We start from the raw sequence: 19,770 nt of genomic DNA, 5'->3' as shown, positions 1-19,770 counted from the left end.
GAGAGAATGAAGAGGAGCTTCTTCCTGGAGGCCATTCAGGCTCTCAATCAGGAGAACACCTTGAACCTCTTCTGGACTTTTTCTGGACTTGCCACAACACCACTATCTCAGCTGGACTTTTGCATAATTGCACTACATGCACATTTCTGGACTTTAACTATATAAAAATATAACATTCTATCTTCATATTTACACACATCACTGTACCACATTCAGATCCAGTCCCTGTATTCAGACCATAATTTTCAGACCATAACCATATTTTCCCGAAATGCCCTAGATGTTTATTTCTTCTTACTGTATCTAATTTGTGTCTAATTTTTATTCCTTTACTGTATTTTTGTTCTTTACCTTAGTGTTGGCTAATTATATATATATATATATATAGCATTTTACTACATGTCATACTGTGTAGGTTTGTGTATGTGACAAATAATATTTGAAGAAACATATTAGATGAAACATTAATTGTAGGAGACATTAAAGACCCTCTGAGAACAGCAGTTGTGTCCACCTTAGATTCAGTAGGTGTTAATCAGAGGACCCACTCAGAATGGGGGTCACACTCTGAATCTTATTCTAACATTCGGCTTTAATATAGAACATATAATCACACTTCCACAGTCGGAAGCTATCTCAGATCGCTATCTTGTTTTGTTTAAAATGCGTCTTAGACACGATATATGCAGTCTACAACATCACCGTGTTAAATGAAGAGAGATTTACCAATAGTCTCCCTGAATTATCATGCATGATTGGTTCTCCATCTGATCCCACAGAACTTGATCAGGCAATTGATTACCTGGAGTCAGTCTTTCGCTACACCCTAGATACTGTAGCTTCACTTAAATGGAAAATAATTAAAGAGAAGAAACTAGCACCCTGGTACAATGACCACACACAAGCTTTAAAACAATCAGCTAGGAAACTAAATTGTTAGTATTTTAGTCAGTGTGGACATAAAGCCTTCTGAGCTAAAGAAAATCTCTTAGTAATGCTAGATCACACCATCTACATGCAGTATCTACATGCAGTAGCAATGACTTCATGAATTATTTCAGTTGAAAAATGTATTATATCAGACTATTCATTTAAAAGCAAACAATTTGATAGTTAATCCTGTACATTTAAGGGCCGTGTTCAGGGGCCCAGTTTGCTGGACCTGGGAATTGAGCTCATAATCTTCTGATCAGGAGGCTAACACTTTAACCCCTAAGCTACAACATTCCCTGTAGATAACACTATTACTGTTTCTGATCATCGCTTAGAATGCTTTAATCCCCTTCAAGAGACTAATTTAATTTCATCAATTTCTTCTTCAAAACTTTAAACCTTTACATGTTTAAACAGACAATACCATTAGCTACCAAACCCATTCTAAAAATAATTAGATCTTACCTTACCACTGGCTATGTGCCTAAATCTTTGAAACTAGTGGTTATCAAACCCCTGTTTAAAAAAACAGACCTTAAATCATATCAGATGCACTAAGATGTGACTTTTCTAAGCTTAGCAAGGTTATGTTCAGAGTTCCTTAAGATTCTGTTTTAGGCCCAGTGCTTTTCATGTTATATATGTTACTCCCTTGTTCAATCATTTGTAAACATGGTATTAGCTTCCACTGTTATGAAGATGACACACAGTTATACGTTTCAGCAAAGTCAGATAAGAGACACCAGCTTATTAAGATTGAAGAACGTGTAAAGGACATTAGACAGTGGATGCTCACTAACTTCCTCCTGCTTAACTCTGACAAAGGTGAGAAAAAAGTGAAGGTTATTTGGTAGTACCACAAGTAGCAAAGGCTACAGCAGTGGTCAGAGCTTTTTCTTACAAAGCCCCACAGTTATGGAACAGCCTTCCAATTAGTGTTCAGGATTCAGACACAGTTTAAAGACACATTTGTTTAGTCAAGATTTCAATAGTTTTCTTAGGTAAAGGAGCAGATCTGGAAGGTTCATGGTCACAGAGTGTTTGGTGTACTGGAATGTTTGAATGCTGTCATCTTACCACCTTTGCAAGTCGCTCAGGTTTGCTGACTGTGAAGTGGTTGGTCGCTCTCTCTCTCTCTCTCTCTCTCTCTCTCTCTCTCTCTCTCTCATTATCTGTTCATCTACACATGCTCTTTCCAATGATAGGAAGTACACAAAGGCACCATCACCAGGAAATAAACTTTGGAGCTTTGATTTTGGTTAAGAAGATTTTTCAGACTTTCTCATTTTGTAATGTTTGTAATTTTTATTCTATATTTTTAGATTTTTAGACAGATTGCAAGGCTCAGTCCCATCTCTGAAGGACTTTGGCCAGATGGAAAGCTGACCAAGATACCGCAAAAGATAAAGAAAGAAAACTGGTAAACATGTTTGTCCTACTGATTCTGGCAAGCTGTGTAATACAAAATGACAAGAAACCACAGTTAGTGTTACTCACTTTGTGTTAAGCCTAGTTCCTCATTTCAAAATATACTTCACTTAGACAGCAGATATTGTTGACACATTAACTGTGTTGAAATATATCAGTTGACAAGGATGTTCTTGCAAATTCATCTCAAACGTTCATTTCTTTACTGTAACATTCATTTGATGCCTACAGCTTGCTCTGTATTTTAAATTGTGTATATATTACTAATACACTGGGTTTTTAATCCACTGGCAGAATAGAAATAAAATTTTGGGACATTTTCAATCAGTTTAAAGAAACGAGGCTGTGAGTCTGATATAAAATGAATCAGGAATCTGTTGGATTTCAATGTGAGATGTGTGTTTTTCCCTCTGTTGAATAATCTTACACAGAATTTTAGTGGTTGAAGATATCACCTTTAAATTTTAGATGCTTATGAACAAGCATCTGGGTCATCGCATAGAAAGCATTCATAAATGGGACTCAAAAATAGCTGATAGATGACAATCACTGGACAGAAGGGATGAGTGCTTCATCTCCTCAGGCAACTCTTATAACACCATCCTTAAAGCTCAGATCTAACCTGTAGCTCTTGCTACCTTTCCTAACATTGTCCCTTTTCTCAGTGTTACTATTTCATCCCAGAAGTATTGCTGTTGCTTCCTTTGATCCTTTAATTCAGTGTCTGTGAACCAAGCTGTGATTTAAAATTCAACATTTGGAATTCTGACTCTGCTGATGATCAGGATCCTAGCAGTCTGAAACTGGATATGGAATTTCAAATTCAAGGCTGTAATGTGTCTTTATCTTCTGAATAAACCTCACAGATATCAACAAGTGAAAATAAATGAGCAAGAGTTATTGACCCGTCATCCCCACACAACCGCCTCACTGCCAGCATTAACAGTTTCATCCCCCGTCCTGGATAATGCTAAACAAGTCCAAACTCTTCCTTCATTTACTAGATGATTCCCTCGCAGCAGATTCAGTGACAAGCTTCTGATTTGTATCCAACCGAAGCAGCTGCCTCATCCTTGCAGCCTCAGGCCAGAAGCCAACACTCCTCACACCCTCAGGATTGGCACAGCCGCCACAGACTCTGCCAAAGAATCTAATGTGGAGCACCTTTTCACCCAAGCAGCACAAACCAATTGAGCCTGCATTTTAGTTTCTAACAGGCCTCCTCTGTCTCTTGCCTAAATAAAATACATAGACATGATTGAGAGACATGAGACATGAGAGATTTGTATTAAGCCTAGTTCATCATTTTTCAAAATATGCACTGATTAGTAACAGATAATCTTGACAAATAAACTATGTTGAAATGTGTTGGTTTAACACGAACTGTACTTGCAGAAAACGGAAGGTAGAAATGAAAATTGAACTTTCAAAACAGCCTTTATTTGTCACATATACATTACAGCACAGTGAAATTCTTTCTTCGCATATCCCATCCTTGGAGGTTGGGGTCAGAGCGCAGGGTCAGCCATGATACGGCGCCCCTGGAGCAGAGAGGGTTAAGGGCCTTGCTCAAGGGCCCAACAGTGGCAACTTGGCGGTGCGGGGGCTTGAACCCCTGATCTTCCGGTCAACAACCCAGAGCCTTAACCACTTGAGCCACCACTGCCCACTCATGATGACTAATGACATCTCCCTGGACCATGTGGCAAAAGAAGAAGGACTTATTAACAAATTAACAACTGGAATTTACAAATGCTGGATTACATCAGACTCTTGACACATAAAGCAGGTTAATGGAGAAGTTTACTTCCCTGAACAAAAAATTACACATCAAACATGAAAAATCAGATGATCATCAGATAATAAAAAAAGGAATATGGAAAGAAATTGCCTTTGACCTTTCAGCTTATTCATTAGGCACACAAAAGAAAATAAAAATACAAAATGAAAAAGACAGATGAGAATTTATAAAACAAAACGACTTGTGAATAATGTGTATAAAAATTTACAATGGAACCAAATTAAACAATACTTAGTGAGGAATCAAATATTCATCATGAAGAATTAGCAGAATTTAATAACAGAAAATCACCTGGGATACAGGGACTGCAGGGAAATTATTATCATAGTATAAGATCTTTACTGTATATAAGGATCACTTTTTTTTCAAACAAATTCATATACATGATTAAATTACTGTATAAAGATTCAAAAGTATAAATTTATTTAACATAAATATGGGGATAAAGCAAGGATGCTGATTGCTTATTTCTCTTTGCTCTTATAAAGGAGTAAGGCTGTATTTAGCAGAGGGAGTGTTTTTTCTATAATAAGGCAAGTGAACTGTTTAAAGAGTGTCTGGTCTCATTTACTAATTCTGCTGCAACTGGGTGAGCTTTCCACTATAATGAGTACAAGATAACATGTTAAACACTCCATCCTTCCAACAGAGAGTTTTAAACAGACAGAAAGGTCACTATAACTTAGAGAACCACTCTGTACCATTGTGGTGAGCAAAAAGCCTCTCAGAATGCACAAGTCAAAATTTCAGGCAGATGAGCTACAACAGCTGACTATGTCTGAGAGTGAGACTGCAGTAGCCACAGACTCACCAAAACAGCACAGTTGAAGACTGTTAATATGTGGCCTGGTCTGATCATTCTTGATTTCTGGCACAGATTTTAGGCTCAGACTTTGGCACTAACTGCATGAATCCACTGACCCAACCTGCCTTGGGTGGAGGTGGTGTAAGGTGCAAGGTTCAAGGTTCTGTTGTCAGTACTGCCATGTGTAGACATACAGAGAAATCAAAATACCGTTTCTCTTCTCTCGTCAGTATTAACATTGTAATTTTCAGTCAGTGCAACAAAGAACAGATTTTTGTGACGATAAATAGATAAATTTAAATAGATATAAATAAACCAGTAAAAAATAAATTGAACATCTGAATGGATATATATCTGAGTAAGTGTAAACAATATATTCTAGGTGCAAATAAGCTGAAGATAAATGTAAACATAAACATGAAGATAAACATTCAAATGTAAACATTCAAAGTTAGATGCAAAAAAAGACAGCATGTACGATAGCAGCAGTATGATTAGTGCAATAAGACTGTAAGGTGTAAAGTGCAAACAGTATCACACTGAATAGTTTATGCACGTAATGCTGAAACATGTAATGTGTTTGTAAACAGTTCAGTGTGTATAGAATTTTTGTCAACAGTATAAAGTGTCTAATGTGCAATGAAGTGTGGGTGGGCTGTAGTTTCATAGATCAGGAATAGGTATGGGAGGAGGTACATGATGGACAGAATTCAGCATCCTGACAGCCTGATGGATGATACTCTTTGAAAGTCTTGTGGAGTTGGAGGCTCCTGTACCTTCTCCCTGAAGTGAAGTCATGGTGTGTGGAGTATTTTCTTGGCACAACTTTGAAGGCTTGAGGCTGTTGAGAGCAAACAGCAAACCTTTATTATAGTGCAAAACCCTTCGACTGCACTAATGCACAGAGCTGAAAATCTCTTCCATGTTGAATAAAACATTAAAGATGAAGCCTTTGCATGACATGTAAGTCTTTGGAACTGTGCTATGTAAAGTGAAGATTCTTCAATGTTCTCTGACAAAATTGAACGGAACACTGGCTGTCAAATGCAGAATTGGTTTCTATGAGACATGCCGTCTTCTGACTCCTGAATCTCCTGCATAATGACCACTCCATCATCCAATGTGTGTCATTGGCCTTATTTAATTAGTGAATTAAAAGAGTGATAAAATTGCTTGCATCCTGAACACATTAAGTTGTGCACAGGAGTAACTGTTGAAGCATTTTATTAAAAAATAAAATGTAAAATAAGCCATTTTTTAACCTAATGTGCAGTGATTACTGTGATATTTACAACTAGAACTATTCAGCAATATATATTTTTTTATTATGGACTCCTGTGAGGTATATTTCAGTGCTCAACATCTTCTTATTCATATATATATATCATCATGATTCATCATGATAATTTCTGAAATAAAGAAAAGACAGATTTGGGATTTTAAAATAAATTGTTTTAATTGTCTTTAATGGAACAGAATACAGAACATGAGGGATGAGCATTAAAGCTTTAAAATTTAATTTTTATCACTAATGTATGAAATCAACAATGAATGTCCATCAGTATCTGTCCCAAGGGTTGTTCTCTGAGGCACAGAGGGCTGCCAGGCGTTGGTTGTTCTCCTTCATCTGATTGATGAGTCTTGGCAGGTCATTGCTGTAGAGCAGCTCATTCCCTGTGATCTGCTCTATGGCCTTCATCACATCCTCCATCACCTTCATCACAGGCTCCTGGAGGATGAATCTGCGAGTCTGATGTTCAGCCACACTGACCCTCCCACTCAGGACACCCAGAAGATTGACGGCACTTCTCACTTTCTCCTGGAACTCAGCTACAGACTCGATCTGTTTCCTCACCTTCTGGGTTCCTTCACGCGTCTGCTTCAGCTCCTCATCTTTCTGACTGAGGTTATGTTCAGTCTGGGAAATCTTGGAATTGTAGTCAGATACTTTATGTTCATATTTCCCCATCTCATTCTCAGACCTTCTCACCTCCTCTTGAGCCACTTGGACAGCTTTGTTTGCTTGATCCAGTTCAACTGCTCCACCAATCATCATGGCAGGACCTGAACAGTGAAAATACAAATTATAGAGTCTGAACAAACACTGAGACATGAAGGTTATGATGATGTGTGTAACAGCTCAGATGTTATTATTTTTATCTAGATGCTGTAATTCTCACCTGCAATCCATCCAATGATGGGAATGACCATCAGTCCTGCCCCAACACCTGTGACGATTTCAGCATCACGTTTCCTCTTCTCCTGATCCTGAAGGGTCTGTGTTGCTGAATTCAGATTTGTCCTGGCCTGCTGCAGAGCTCCCTGAGATTCTCTGAGTAATTTCTCATTTGATATCTGCTCTGTTCTCAAGTTGTCTAGGGTTTGTTTTATTTCATTCATCTCCTGATTGAGTTTCCCCTCATCTTGTATAAGTCTCTCTAAGTTTTCATCCAGACTCTGTAACCCTGAACTAGCTGCCTGTTCTGACTGCTCCAGGAACTGATGAGACTGCACTATCTGCTGTCTGATGTAGTCGTAGTTGGAGCATTTCCCAGTTACAGGATCTACATCTGCCTCAATAAGAGCCTGATAGACTTCATTCAGGGAGGAGATGCCACCTTTCAGTGGAATTATAACAGCCTCAGCTGTGTTCTTCATCACAACTCTGTAGAGAAAAATATAAATCACAGCCAAGAATACAAGACAAAATGGACTAATTATTATTTTGAAAGGAATTATTTCAGTTTTAAATTTTACTTTACTGTAATAAAATACATTTAAATTTAATGTAAAATTTAATACATGTCATTACTGTTTTTTTTAACTTACTCAGATAAATAGTTATTATAAATAGCCATGCTCATCTGAAACAGAAAACAATCAATTACAGGATCAGCATGTATACCTTAAGACAACAACAACAACAACAACAACAATAATAATAATGTGGTTTAATATAATTTAATAATACAATATTAGTATATAACTTTCTGTATTTCTTCTATACATTCTGTTCAGTATTTGTTAAGTGCATGTTATTATTTTAAGAGAGAACTCATACCATCTGTAGAAAGCCGAGTGTTCTTTGAGCTCAGGGAATGCTGTTTTATTAAAGATAAGCTCCTTTTAAACTGCTGAATCAGTTTGTGGGGCCTGGACCTCCCAAGGGGAGGAGATTCCATAGACTATAAAATTCTCTGTGATTGTTGAGCTTTCTTACCTGTGCTCCATTTGTGTTGACAGAGCAGACCGAGGACCTCGTCCACATCTTCAGTAAAAACTACCAGGATATCAAGGTACAGATTGTAATTACTGCTTTATTGTGATGGTTGCACATTTTATCCATCTTTTTGAATCATGAGTGGCAGACTTTTATACTCTTTAGATATCATCCGTGGAACTTTAATTGTTGTCAAAGTTGAATTGGTCCCAAAACCATCATGATTATCTTCCAATTGAAGCAAATTACTGCACCTGAGTATGCTGCCCAAACCATGGTTCTTCCTGCTGTTCAGTGGAATGATTACATGTGGGGAAGGCACAGACCATTTCAGGGGGTAGTTTTCACATATATATCAGACATATTTATATCTTTTAGTTTTTTTTATTCTTTTCAATTCTGTTTAATATCATTGTCTGAATCTAACTTTATTATTATTATTATTACACCTTAATTCTCTCTAATGCCTTATTTATTTATGATTTATTCTTTTCTTAATTGTGTTGCAGTTAATGTCCTAATATACTAGAGAGGTCTCCAATCTACAAAGGTGTCATAGGCTAGCTCTAAATTTACTGCCTTGCAGATGTAGGCAATCCAAGTTAATCAGTCCAGTGGATTCTGGGCAACTGGGTTCTCCTGAAGAGTCACTCTCACTGTGCACTGCTGCTGCCCTCTGCTGGCTGTCAGTGGCCTAGCAGCGCTTTTTACAATTTGACAATTAATCTAATCAAATCAATTGAACATGAATGAAAAGACTAGTGATATTTGGTGTGTTTAATTTTAAAGCCAATTATATATTACTATATCAGGCTTTGGTTTGGTGGGACTGAATGATGTACTCTCGTGCCTGAAGGATTGATGAGGGAATGATAGGGAAAATTCTTTCCTTTACAGGTGCTGTTTGGTTATTTTAGTCTGGATCAGGGAATGTCTCTGTTTTTGTCTCTGTTTCCACTGATGAGATCATTTCAGGATTAAATACAATATCTACTGTTTGTTATAAAGCCATGGATGGTCTGATATTTAAATAGCCATGATATTCATGAAATAATGGAATTTTCACTTTATTAAAAAAATGTAGATGTGAAGGTCCACAGCATTTACTATTTAATCCCCAAACTGTTTTCATGGAAAGTGTAATAAATTATGCCTGTTATTTCCTAACTAGTGCATTTGAATAATTAGCCTATCACAAAGACAGTTACAGCCAGTTACCTATGCGGACCTGGGGTAGAATAGGTCCTTAGCACCCCCTTGCTGATTGATTGGCGAAAGAAATGTGTGCCAGGGGTCACTTTTGATGGTGGGAGAGATCATTGCATTTTACTGGACAGCTGCCATCTGCCTAAGCTGGGCACCCCTCTGTCAGTAAGGTGCTATCCTGCCATGGTCTGCCTGCTCCACTGGGTGTGTGAAGCTAAAGAACCAGCCTGACAAATAGGGTACAAACACAGTACTAGCCAAAAACCTAAAAAAAGGAAAACTAAACCAGGTTTTGTATGTAACCCGGTTCCCTGAAAAGAGATCAAGATGCTGTATCATGACTGATGCTTTTGGAATGCTTCATTGAGGAAGGTGTGTCTTAGGCTGTGTGCACACACACCAATTTATAGGCTAGGATAGGGCATCTACACATCTACTTCACATCACTCCAGCTTCTATTTGTCTGAAGGATGTGCGAGTGGATACCTGGGGTATGGCAAGTGATGCAGCATCTTGTTTTCCTTCTCAGGGAACTGGGTTACATTCATGACTGACACTATGGGTATGTTAATTCCAGTCAATGTCTGTCCCAGGGGCCATGAGAGAGCATGAGCAATCCAGGAATAGAATATCAATTAGCCCTGAAGGACATGGGATCCTGAAGTGGGGTCTAGGTCCAGGTTATAGAACCTTATTAAGGTGTGCAAAGAGGACCAACCTGCCGCAGCACAACATTTCTGGATCGGAACACCCCTAGCCAAGGCACTGGACAAGGCGATACCCCTTGTAGAGTGAGCTCTAACATCTAGAGGTGAAGCATACCACGCGCCTTGTAGGCCTGGGTAATGGCCTTTACTTTCCAGTGTGCCAAGCACTGCTTGGAGACAAGATTGCCCTTGGCAATTGCTCTTACCGGGCAAAGCTGTTCTGCCGACTCATGGGGCGGAGGACATAAGGCCTGCAAGATGAATGGATGACCGGCCATCCTGGGCACCTTGGGTGCATATATCCGGCCCTCGGGTGCAGAATAGCCCTGGACATTCCAAGGCTAAGCAGGTGGGGGCAACTGACCCTCCTACCCTATAATCGGAGCAGAGCCATCTTTAGTGCCAGAAACTTCTCAAAGGCTGACTCCATGGATCACAGAGAGGTCCCAGGAGGGGAGGTGCGGTCTGTAGGAAGGCCTCAGCCACCTGGCACAGCACAAAAAAGAGAGACCAGAGGGTGCTTACCCAAGGAGGCCCCTAGGAAAATTTCGTGGTTTGCAGCAATGGCAGCCATGTACACTTATAAAGTAAGTCTCTACTTGAGACTGATCCATGGAGAGACAGGCCCTGAAAAAGGCTGCAAGACTGCAAGAACTCCAGCAATGTACCAACTGGGCAGTGAACTGGCAGTGAATATGTGCCATGAAAGTTGAGGGCCCTCCCAGAGACCCTGGGCGGTCTCTGAAGAATGCTTCCCAGCCCAAAAGCGAGGCATCTGTCAAAAGAGTATTGCGACAATGGCATGCCCCTTATGTAGGACCCAAGGTCAGAAATCAGGTTCGTTTCCACATGAGAAAGGTACGAATCCCATGGTGTGTAACCGTTATGGCTCTGGGTGGATGAAAGCCCACACACCTGAGCCAGAACTGGAATGGCCTCATGTAAAGCAGACCAAAAGGGATAATGTTGTCTGCTGCCACCGTGAAGGTGAGCACTCTCTGAGCCTCAATGACAGAGAGGCTTTGGTCTAGCCAAATTGTGAAAACCCACATCATCCTCAAGAAAGTGGTTCTCTGAGAAGGAGAAAGTACACACTTCTCAGGGTTCAACTTGAGGCCTAGAGACCTTATATGGGTAAGCACAGCATCTCAATGACTGGCTGCCATGGCCTTCGACTGGGCCAGGATGAGCCAGTTGTCCAGGTAATTTAGTACATGGATGCCCTGGAGATGCAGCGGTGCCAAGGCAGCATCCATGCACTTTGTAAATGTGTGTGCTGACCAAAAGGAAGAACACAATACTGGTATGCTTTGCCCCTGAAGGCAAACCTGAGTAATTTCCTGTGTTTTGGCAGAACACCTACATGAAAATAGACATCTTTGAGGTCTATCATCACAAACTAGTCCTCTGACCTGATTTGCAGTGCAATAAGTTTGAGTATGAGCGTCTTGAACTTGAACGTCTTCAGTGCACAGTTCAGAGCCAGCAAGTCCAAAATTGGATGCAGCCCCCTACCTTTCTTGGGAACAACAAAATACTGGCTGTAAAGCCTGAGTCTCAATCTGGTAGAGGAACATGTTCTATGGCCCCTTTCCTCAGAAGTGAGAGAAGTTCCTCTTGGAGGAACATGGTTTGCCAATGATTGTGGGCAATACTCCCTGAAATGGATGAGGACGGGTGGCGAACTGGATCCTGTACCCTTTTTTTTTTTTTTACAGTATCTACACCCCACTAAGAGACACCTGGCAGGCTCAGACCCGGGAGATTCATGCAGGAAAAGGGAGCGAGGGTGGAACCTACTGACCTGGGAGATACCAGAGGCAGCGGGGCAGGATGACTGAGAATTCAAAGGCATTGCCTAGCCAAAGTGCAAATGTTGCCCCTTAGAACAGCTAGAAAAAAAGCCCTGCTGACCACTCACTACTGCACCAACACCTACTGGATAAACCTTAGCAAAACCATTCAGGAAGCTTCTGACATTAGTGATGTGAGTACAGTGATTATGTACAAAGGCAGTAAGAAGGTGACAGGCCCAGTGTCGATTTTTTGAAAACAGAGACATATTCCCCAGGATATTTGTGATGCTACCATTATCACCTTGTACAAAAACAAGGGAGACCACAGCCACTGCCACAACTATTAGGGCATCTCCCTTCTTAGCATCATCGGTGAACCGTTTACTCATGTCACCCTGGTATGCCTGTATACCCTTGCATATGTTTAACCTGTGTCCCAGTGTGGTTTCAGAAGCAGTCAATTTGCTACATACATGACCTTTTCATTATGCCAGCAGCTACGACAAGACTGAATTGGAGGGTTTGGATCAAACCTTACAGAGAGATCCAAGCTATTTGTCTACAAGGCTTGCATACTCAACATACTCCTTTATGGCTTGATTTATTCAAGGCATGAGCGGGATCTTAACAGCTTACACCTAAGGTGCCTACAGTCCATTTTGCACATACAGTGGCAGGATTAAATTCACAATATGAGGTCCTGAAATATGTCAATATGCTCAGCTTGTTTGCCATCCTTTAATGGCTTGGTCATATCAGGAGTCCTACTTTATGGTGAGCTGGCAGAGAGCTCAAGGCCAACAGATTGCCCTTTCCTGCAGTATAAGGGCATTTGCAAAAAAAAAAAATTGAAGCTTTCTAACATCAACACCAACAGACAACCACTCTGCTTGGTGTCTTTATTTCAGCAATTTAGCAAGCTGGGGATACCAGAAACAAACTCCTCTATGCAAAGAGAAAAAGCTGAAACAAAATGCAACAGCAGTTTAAACTTATGGCCACCCTTTGGGTGCAGCAGTTGCAGTCGAGACTGCCATTCCATTGGACTATTCAGCCATGTGCAAAGGTGCAAACCACCAATTCCCACCCCCATCCACTTCTCTTCTACCATGATGATCCGAAGTTACACCATCACCTTTCAAGGACAGATGACATATTACAACCAGTATAAATCCACTCGCATATACAGTAATTGCTCCATTAACAATTATTCTTTATAAGAAGTGAAAAATAATTATCATTGACATAAGAGATCAGTACATTTGATGAGAAAAACATCAATGAAGAGAGCTGAAGATCAGAAATGCTGTGCAATGAGTCTGATTGAAATTTCGATGATCTTCTAGAGCTTCTAGAATCTTGAAACCCAAATTACCACCAATTGCTATATGCATTCTACCAAGTAATGAATAAAGGGTCTAAACGTCTAGTCTAAATGACATTTTCTACATTTGTTTGAAATAAATTTAAAGTAACTTTTATTTTATGTAAGTATTTTATAAACACTTTCTACATACATATGTGAACATGAGGATAAGTTGTGCAAGTGCTGTTATTTAATACCTGATTGTTAATAAAATAATAAAAAAAGGATAATAAAATAAAATAGAAGGATAATAAAAATTTCTTGTAAATGGGACACAAAAGTGTAAACTTGTAATTAAGACCCCTCCCCCAAACTAGTCCAAAAGTAGTCCTGACTACTAAAGTCATTCAATCTAAAGTATTCAATCTAAAGCCATGGTTTTAATAAAATTTAATTATCAGGAAACTGTTAAAGTTTTGAAACGAAACGAAACAGCCTTTATTTGTCACATATACATTACAGCACAGTGAAATTCTTTCTTCGCATATCCCATCCTTGGAGGTTGGGGTCAGAGCGCAGGGTCAGCCATGATACAGCGCCCCTGGAGCAGAGAGGGTTAAGGGCCTTGCTCAAGGGCCCAACAGTGGCAACTTGGTGGTGCTGGGGCTTGAACCCCTGATCGTTGACCGGAAGAGAGAAAGAATTTCACTGTGCTGTAATGTATATGTGACAAATAAAGGCTGTTTCTGTTTCTTCTGTTTCTGATCTTCCGGTCAACGACCCAGAGCCTTAACCACTTGAGCCACCACTGCCCCTAAAACATAACGGCCATAGTCGGCAGGATGACTTATGATTTTATGATTTATGATGATTTTAGGATTTACATATCTCATTCATTAATCTTACTTTGGTTTCAGTCAGAACAAGGAAGTGATGGAAATTGCAAAGAAAAATCAAGACCTCACCACAGCCGAGGAGATGAGAACCCAAACCAAGCTTGTGATGCAACCGTATGCTAACTGGGAGGAGTATCTGACTCCTGCTCCACTCTCTGTAGCCATCCTGGGAGAGCTGGTCTTCATCTCCTCTAAAACTGATTTCTCCATCAACAAGAACCCACCTAAAGGTGGCTACAAGTTCATCAGATACCCAGAGTCATTTCGTGCCTGCCTCATGCAGGTGTGTAACTCAGGCTGGTGGGCTTTCAATGTGGCCCATAAGAACATGGATCAGATTAGACTCCACACCATGGCAGTTCCAGATTACATGAAGACGGCTGTGAAGATCCTGTTCCAAGGCAATGATGAGGTTGTTGAAGCCCACCTCCCTGACCAGCTGGAGAACATCCGTGTCATTGCAGATGACTGTCTTGAGCTGGCCAGTTCAACAGAAAAACATTTTGAAGATGTCATCAACATTATCCAAGAACTGCTGGAAGCATGTGTAAATGCTGAGCACTTTTATGGAGAGGAGCTGGATGCTATCAAGAAGAAACTGGATGAGACCAAGCTGAGGAAACAGTCATCAGAAGAAGCTGCTAAACGCTCAGAGAAAGCAATGAAGGATATGGAAAAGCAACTGAGCGAAGCACATGAAACATACAAGAGTGCAATGGATTCATTACCCAGTGGATGGGACATGATAGGGATGGATTTGGTTGAAGGCATAACTGAAGGCATCACAACTCTGATTCATGGAATAACATCAATAGGATCTGTACTATTTGCACAGATGTCTTCTAAAGGAACTCAGTTAAAAGGTCAAGAATCTGATGCTGATTGCTTTGATGAAATTAATATTTATAGTAAATCTGCAGAAATCCTGAGATGCACAGAGGAAATTCAAAAGTTTGTGAAGGACAACACAATCAACTGGAAAGATCTGTATGATCAAAAACACAAAATTACAAAAACAAAATTCCAGGCAGATCAGTTCAAACGAATCAGGGAGAGTTTAAATAGAAGCCCAAATTGTAAAGCAAAAGAGGAAGCTCTAAACCTATGTAACAAAGGCATTGAGATCTGTGAAGAAATAGCAAAGTATGCACCAGAGGAGAAATGTGATGAAGCCAAAACAAAGGAGTTGATTGAAATGATCAGAAAACTGAATGAATCAGCTCGCAGTTTCAACAGCAAAAGTAAAGCTGTTACAAATTCTCCTGCTCTGACTCCCAAACCACCAATGATGTACAAAGAAGAAAGTAAATCTGGGAAAGCTTCAGAAAGGGCATCAGAGAATGCCAGGTTCCGCATAGAGCAGAGCCGTGCTCAACTGGACAAGACCAGAGAGATGTATGAGAAGAGTGTAGAGAACATGGAGAAGAACCAGAAGGAGCTGACTGAAATCCTGATCACCATGAGGAGCTGTGAGGTCAAAGAGATAGACTTTAACACCACTATACAAATGCTGGTTAAGGGTATGGATGCCATGGGGAGAGTGAAGGAGCAGTGGGAGAAGATGGTACACTTCTTTCAGATGGTGTCCAACATTGTGAAAATCAGTCTGACCAAAACCCTTAAAGATTTTGTCTCCACATCTGAGAAGACACAGAAACTTTCCTATAATGCAAAGCTCTTCTCCAAAGATCTGCTCTACAATCAAGCCTGTCAAGCCTCTAACATCGCCAGCCTTGTCAACATGATCTCTGCAACCTACACTGAGGTGTCCACCAAGCACCTCATGGATCGTGTCAGCTCTCTGGGAAAACTGATGGCCATGGACAAGGAAAAGCCAGAGTTTCAGTCAGAGGTGGAGCAGTTACGGAACTCCTGTGATGGGGCTCAGAGAGCCATCTTAGCTCTTGTCCTCAAGAACAAGAAGGAGTTTGAAGAGAAGAGTCGTGCAAGACTGGAGAAGATCGATAAAGAGTTGCTCGCCATTCTCCCTGCTGCTTCTCCAGAAGAGATGAAGAGCATTGAAACAGCTGTTAAAAGTGGATTTACAGAGGAAGAGGAAGCAGCTTATGTCTGATTGAATAAACAAAAATCATTCTTCTCTACAATTCCATTCAAAACCTTAAAGCACATGTAACAATGATATTTAATAATAATAATAATTACTATAGAGTTAATAATTTCTAAAAAAAAAAATAAAAGCTGATACTGCTTCTTTCCAGCATAATTAATGTCTGTGATTTATATGTTCAGTAAAGTCTATGTAATATTAACACATTTAACACTGCATGCTGAATAAGAAATATCATTTGAATTAAACACAATTTCACAAAAAGCAGCTTTGATTTTATAAAGTAATTATGCTGAAATATATTCTCTTTCTGATCAGTGGAATTATAATTATAAGTAACTCATTGCAAGATTCATGTAAAATCTCTAAAGTGCTTGCACTGAATAAATATATTTTTCGGCTTGTATAAAGGTGATTGTGATGTTTGTCCTTGTATTTAAATGAAATCAACACAAATATTATTACAGGAGTGGGATTATTCTGAATATTATTTCATGATAATGTTATGATAGATTCTTGATTTAATTCAATATGATCTATTCAGTTTTGCTTACTCATGATGTATACATTATAACATGCTCTTGGTCTGTTGATCCTTTAGTCATCTGAGGAAACTGTAGTATTTTTTATGATCAAACCAAGAAATGGTTTCCAAAAATTAATTATAATGAGCTGGTATTACAATGCTTTTGCCCTTATGAGGCGAGTCAAGCAGTGCAAGTGATCATAACTTCATTCATATGAAATGCAATAAGGTCAGTCTTAATTGTTCAGTTTTACCATGAATTTGAATTATGTTATAATACAGTATGCATGAGGCACTCACAATGGGCAAAATTACACTTTAGCAATAAAACAAGTCAAGCCTAATAGGCAGGACTAGTATAAAGGCTCTGTCATGAAACTTTAGTATTATGTATATTTGGACTCTTCCTTGTTCTGTGTAACTTGGAGGCACCACATACACAAGTGCTTGGTCCCTGCAGATTACTGCTTGCGGATATGTGTATTATTACTAATTTTATCTTCCTTACTTATCTTCCTTAAAACAAACCCTGGAGATGAAACTATGCATGGAGATGAAAAATCCAGGAGTAAATCCTGGATAACTGGCTTCAAACATTACATTTCTAAATACACGAATATGAAGGTAAGAAAAAAAATACATACTAACTGAAAACCAAAGCTAAACTTATACACTCACATGAGAGAGTGACTCAGGTACATTTATGAATCTAAAGAAATATGGCTCTGAACATCAATATAAGTGAATGGAAGTTTTGGGGACTTTTGTTCATCCACTGTAGGAAAACCTTAAGACAGTTCAGAGCGAATACTCATAATGCAATTCTCCTCACTGAAACAAGCATTTAGATGAATCATAGAATACCCATAACATAAATTCCTAAAGTCAGCCAAACTAGAGACAATAATGGTCCCACCCCCCCCAGTGGCATCCCTCAACATCCACTCAGCCCTGTTAGCTGAACACACTCACAATTCTAGCAAGTGTAACAGACCTGCCTGGAGCTGCATATTCAGCCACCAGAGGAAGGCACAGGATCGTGCTGAAATAATCAGGAGTAATAAGCGTCGGTCGGCCTCCTGTCTCCTGACACAGTCTTTTATGTGCTCAGGCTTTGTTTCAGAATTCTGTCAGGAAGAGGAGAACAGCTTTAACTTAAAAATTTGGTGACATCTGAGACCTGGCCTTTTTTCCTCAAAAGAAATCTTCCTGTGTAGGGTGGATTTGCTGACACAGAGAGGAGAAGCAGTAATTTCCTCTCTAAAAAAACACAATATTATAGTGTCATGTTAAGTACACTAATACATTTCTTCCAGCTGATATTATGCCCACCATGAAACAGTGGATCTGAACTGGTGGGCTGTGAGACTCGAGCTGGAAGTTCAGTATGTTCTTCTAATTTTAGATAATGTTTTTATTAGGGTAATAATATTGACACAGTACTACATGTACATTTATGGCAGACACCCTTATCCAGAGCAACCTACACTTCGAGAGTTAAGTGCCTTGCCCAAGGGCCCAACAGCAGCAGTTTGGTAGACCTGGGATTCAAACTCAACCTTCCGATCCGTAGGCCTTAACCACTAAGCCACCACATCCCTGTAGCTGTTATTTATTGCAGTTTCTGGGAAAGATTAAGATGGTTGTGTTTTAACTGTTGAGGGATTTAACGTTGCCCATCGGGCCAGCTCATCGTTGATTATTTTCCTATAACAGCACAACTGTTTATTTCTGTCTCAGTAATTCAATGTCCAATATAATTTTTTAAATGCTTGTGAAGCAGATAATAATAATGATAATAATAATAATAATAATAATAATAATAATAATAATAATAATAATAATAATAATAATAATAATACACTTTAATTCATAATGGGCCTCTAATACCCAAAGCACTATACCAGTGTAAAAAAAAACAATTAGAATACAAAATACAATATAAATCATAAATCAAATCAAAACCCTAACATAATTGCCAAGCACCTTTGAACAGCCATTTAACTCTATTTTACTGAAAAGTAAAATGACTGGTGAAAAAGTCTTTTATAAGGATTTATTCATTCAGTACAGGATTTGACTAAATAAAGGCTCAGACAGATTAAAGTAAATAGAGTGAAGTAAATATACTGCTGCAAAAAACAACAATAGAGAAACGATTGTCTTTTAGATCGAGCATGCTCTCGGTTCAGCTGTATGCTAATTGCAGAAGTCCCAGTAACAGCAGTGGACTTTGTAGTCAGGTTTTGTCTGGTAAAAGGAGCAGGCTGGTCTAGTGATGCACCGCTTGAAAACTGTATCTAAAGAGACAAAGCAGTTAGTGATTTAGCAGTGACTAAATGTCCTTGTGCACAATTAAGAAAGCAGCAGGTGGCTATCTACATTTAAGGCATTTGGCAGATACCCTTATCCAGAGTGACTTACAGAAGTGCTTTTTGAAGTCTCTAGCAATGAATACATTTATACTAAGAATACCAACAGTCTAAAACTCTGCTGTAAGGAAAGAAAACAAGAATTGTTTTAGTGCTAGTTTAAGTATTCCAGGAAGATTTAGTGCTTCACAAATCGTTTAAAAACTACAAGCTGTTCGGACATCTAGAGGGAGTTCATTGCCAGAACACATCTACCAATATCTACAACAAAATCTACCATGCCAAGTAAGCAAGGGAACTCACAAGACTGGTCCCACCAACTCTCAGGGTAAGAGGTAGATATACTTCTCCAGACTCTTCTCTTTTCTGGAACCAAGGTGGTGGAATGAGCTGTCTGACCAATGTCTTCTAGATGTCTGAACAGCTGAGTCACTGGCCATCTTCAAACGATAGGTGGAGACCTACCTCTTCTTGAAACACTTAATGTAGCTCTTTTTAGGTCTATTTTCCCTGTTTGTTTTATGCTTTGCTTTATGTATTTAAAAAATCCTCCTAACACAGCTTGTAGGCTGATGGTATCTTAAGTCTGTGACCGAGTGAACCAGTGCTAACGAGACTTTTGTACGTCGCTCTGGATAAGGGTGTCTGCCAAATGCCAGAAATGTAAATGTAGATATCATATCCCAAGTTTTACTTGTTCTATGCA

The 19,770-nt window shown here is 39.4% G+C and overlaps 2 protein-coding genes across 3 annotated transcripts; one reads left to right on the top strand and one right to left on the bottom strand.

Annotated features, from left to right (window-relative positions):
• Positions 1 to 6,404: 6,404 nt before the first annotated feature.
• On the bottom strand, positions 6,405 to 8,093 carry LOC131362418 (uncharacterized). The gene is made up of 4 exons (XM_058404408.1): positions 8,029 to 8,093; positions 7,797 to 7,831; positions 7,148 to 7,632; positions 6,405 to 7,031 (listed from the first exon to the last, which is right to left on the bottom strand). Exons 1-4 carry the CDS (start codon positions 8,029 to 8,031, stop codon positions 6,526 to 6,528), a joined length of 1,029 nt encoding a protein of 342 aa, XP_058260391.1. The 5' UTR covers positions 8,032 to 8,093; the 3' UTR covers positions 6,405 to 6,525.
• An 82-nt stretch (positions 8,094 to 8,175) lies between these two features.
• On the top strand, positions 8,176 to 16,581 carry LOC131362417 (myosin-2 heavy chain-like). 2 transcript variants are annotated; one of them, XM_058404406.1, is made up of 2 exons: positions 8,176 to 8,263; positions 14,120 to 16,580. In XM_058404406.1, the coding sequence occupies exon 2, from the start codon at positions 14,136 to 14,138 to the stop codon at positions 16,170 to 16,172; it is 2,037 nt and encodes a 678-aa protein (XP_058260389.1). In that variant the 5' UTR covers positions 8,176 to 8,263; positions 14,120 to 14,135; the 3' UTR covers positions 16,173 to 16,580. The 2 variants fall into 2 exon arrangements, with proteins under 2 accessions (XP_058260389.1, XP_058260390.1); XM_058404407.1 differs by having other exon boundaries at positions 8,200 to 8,263; positions 14,124 to 16,581.
• Positions 16,582 to 19,770: the final 3,189 nt, after the last annotated feature.

The sequence above is a fragment of the Hemibagrus wyckioides genome, linkage group LG12 (genome assembly GCF_019097595.1).
Source record: "Hemibagrus wyckioides isolate EC202008001 linkage group LG12, SWU_Hwy_1.0, whole genome shotgun sequence".
NCBI lineage: Eukaryota > Metazoa > Chordata > Actinopteri > Siluriformes > Bagridae > Hemibagrus > Hemibagrus wyckioides.
This window is presented reverse-complemented; position numbering and strand designations above follow the sequence as displayed.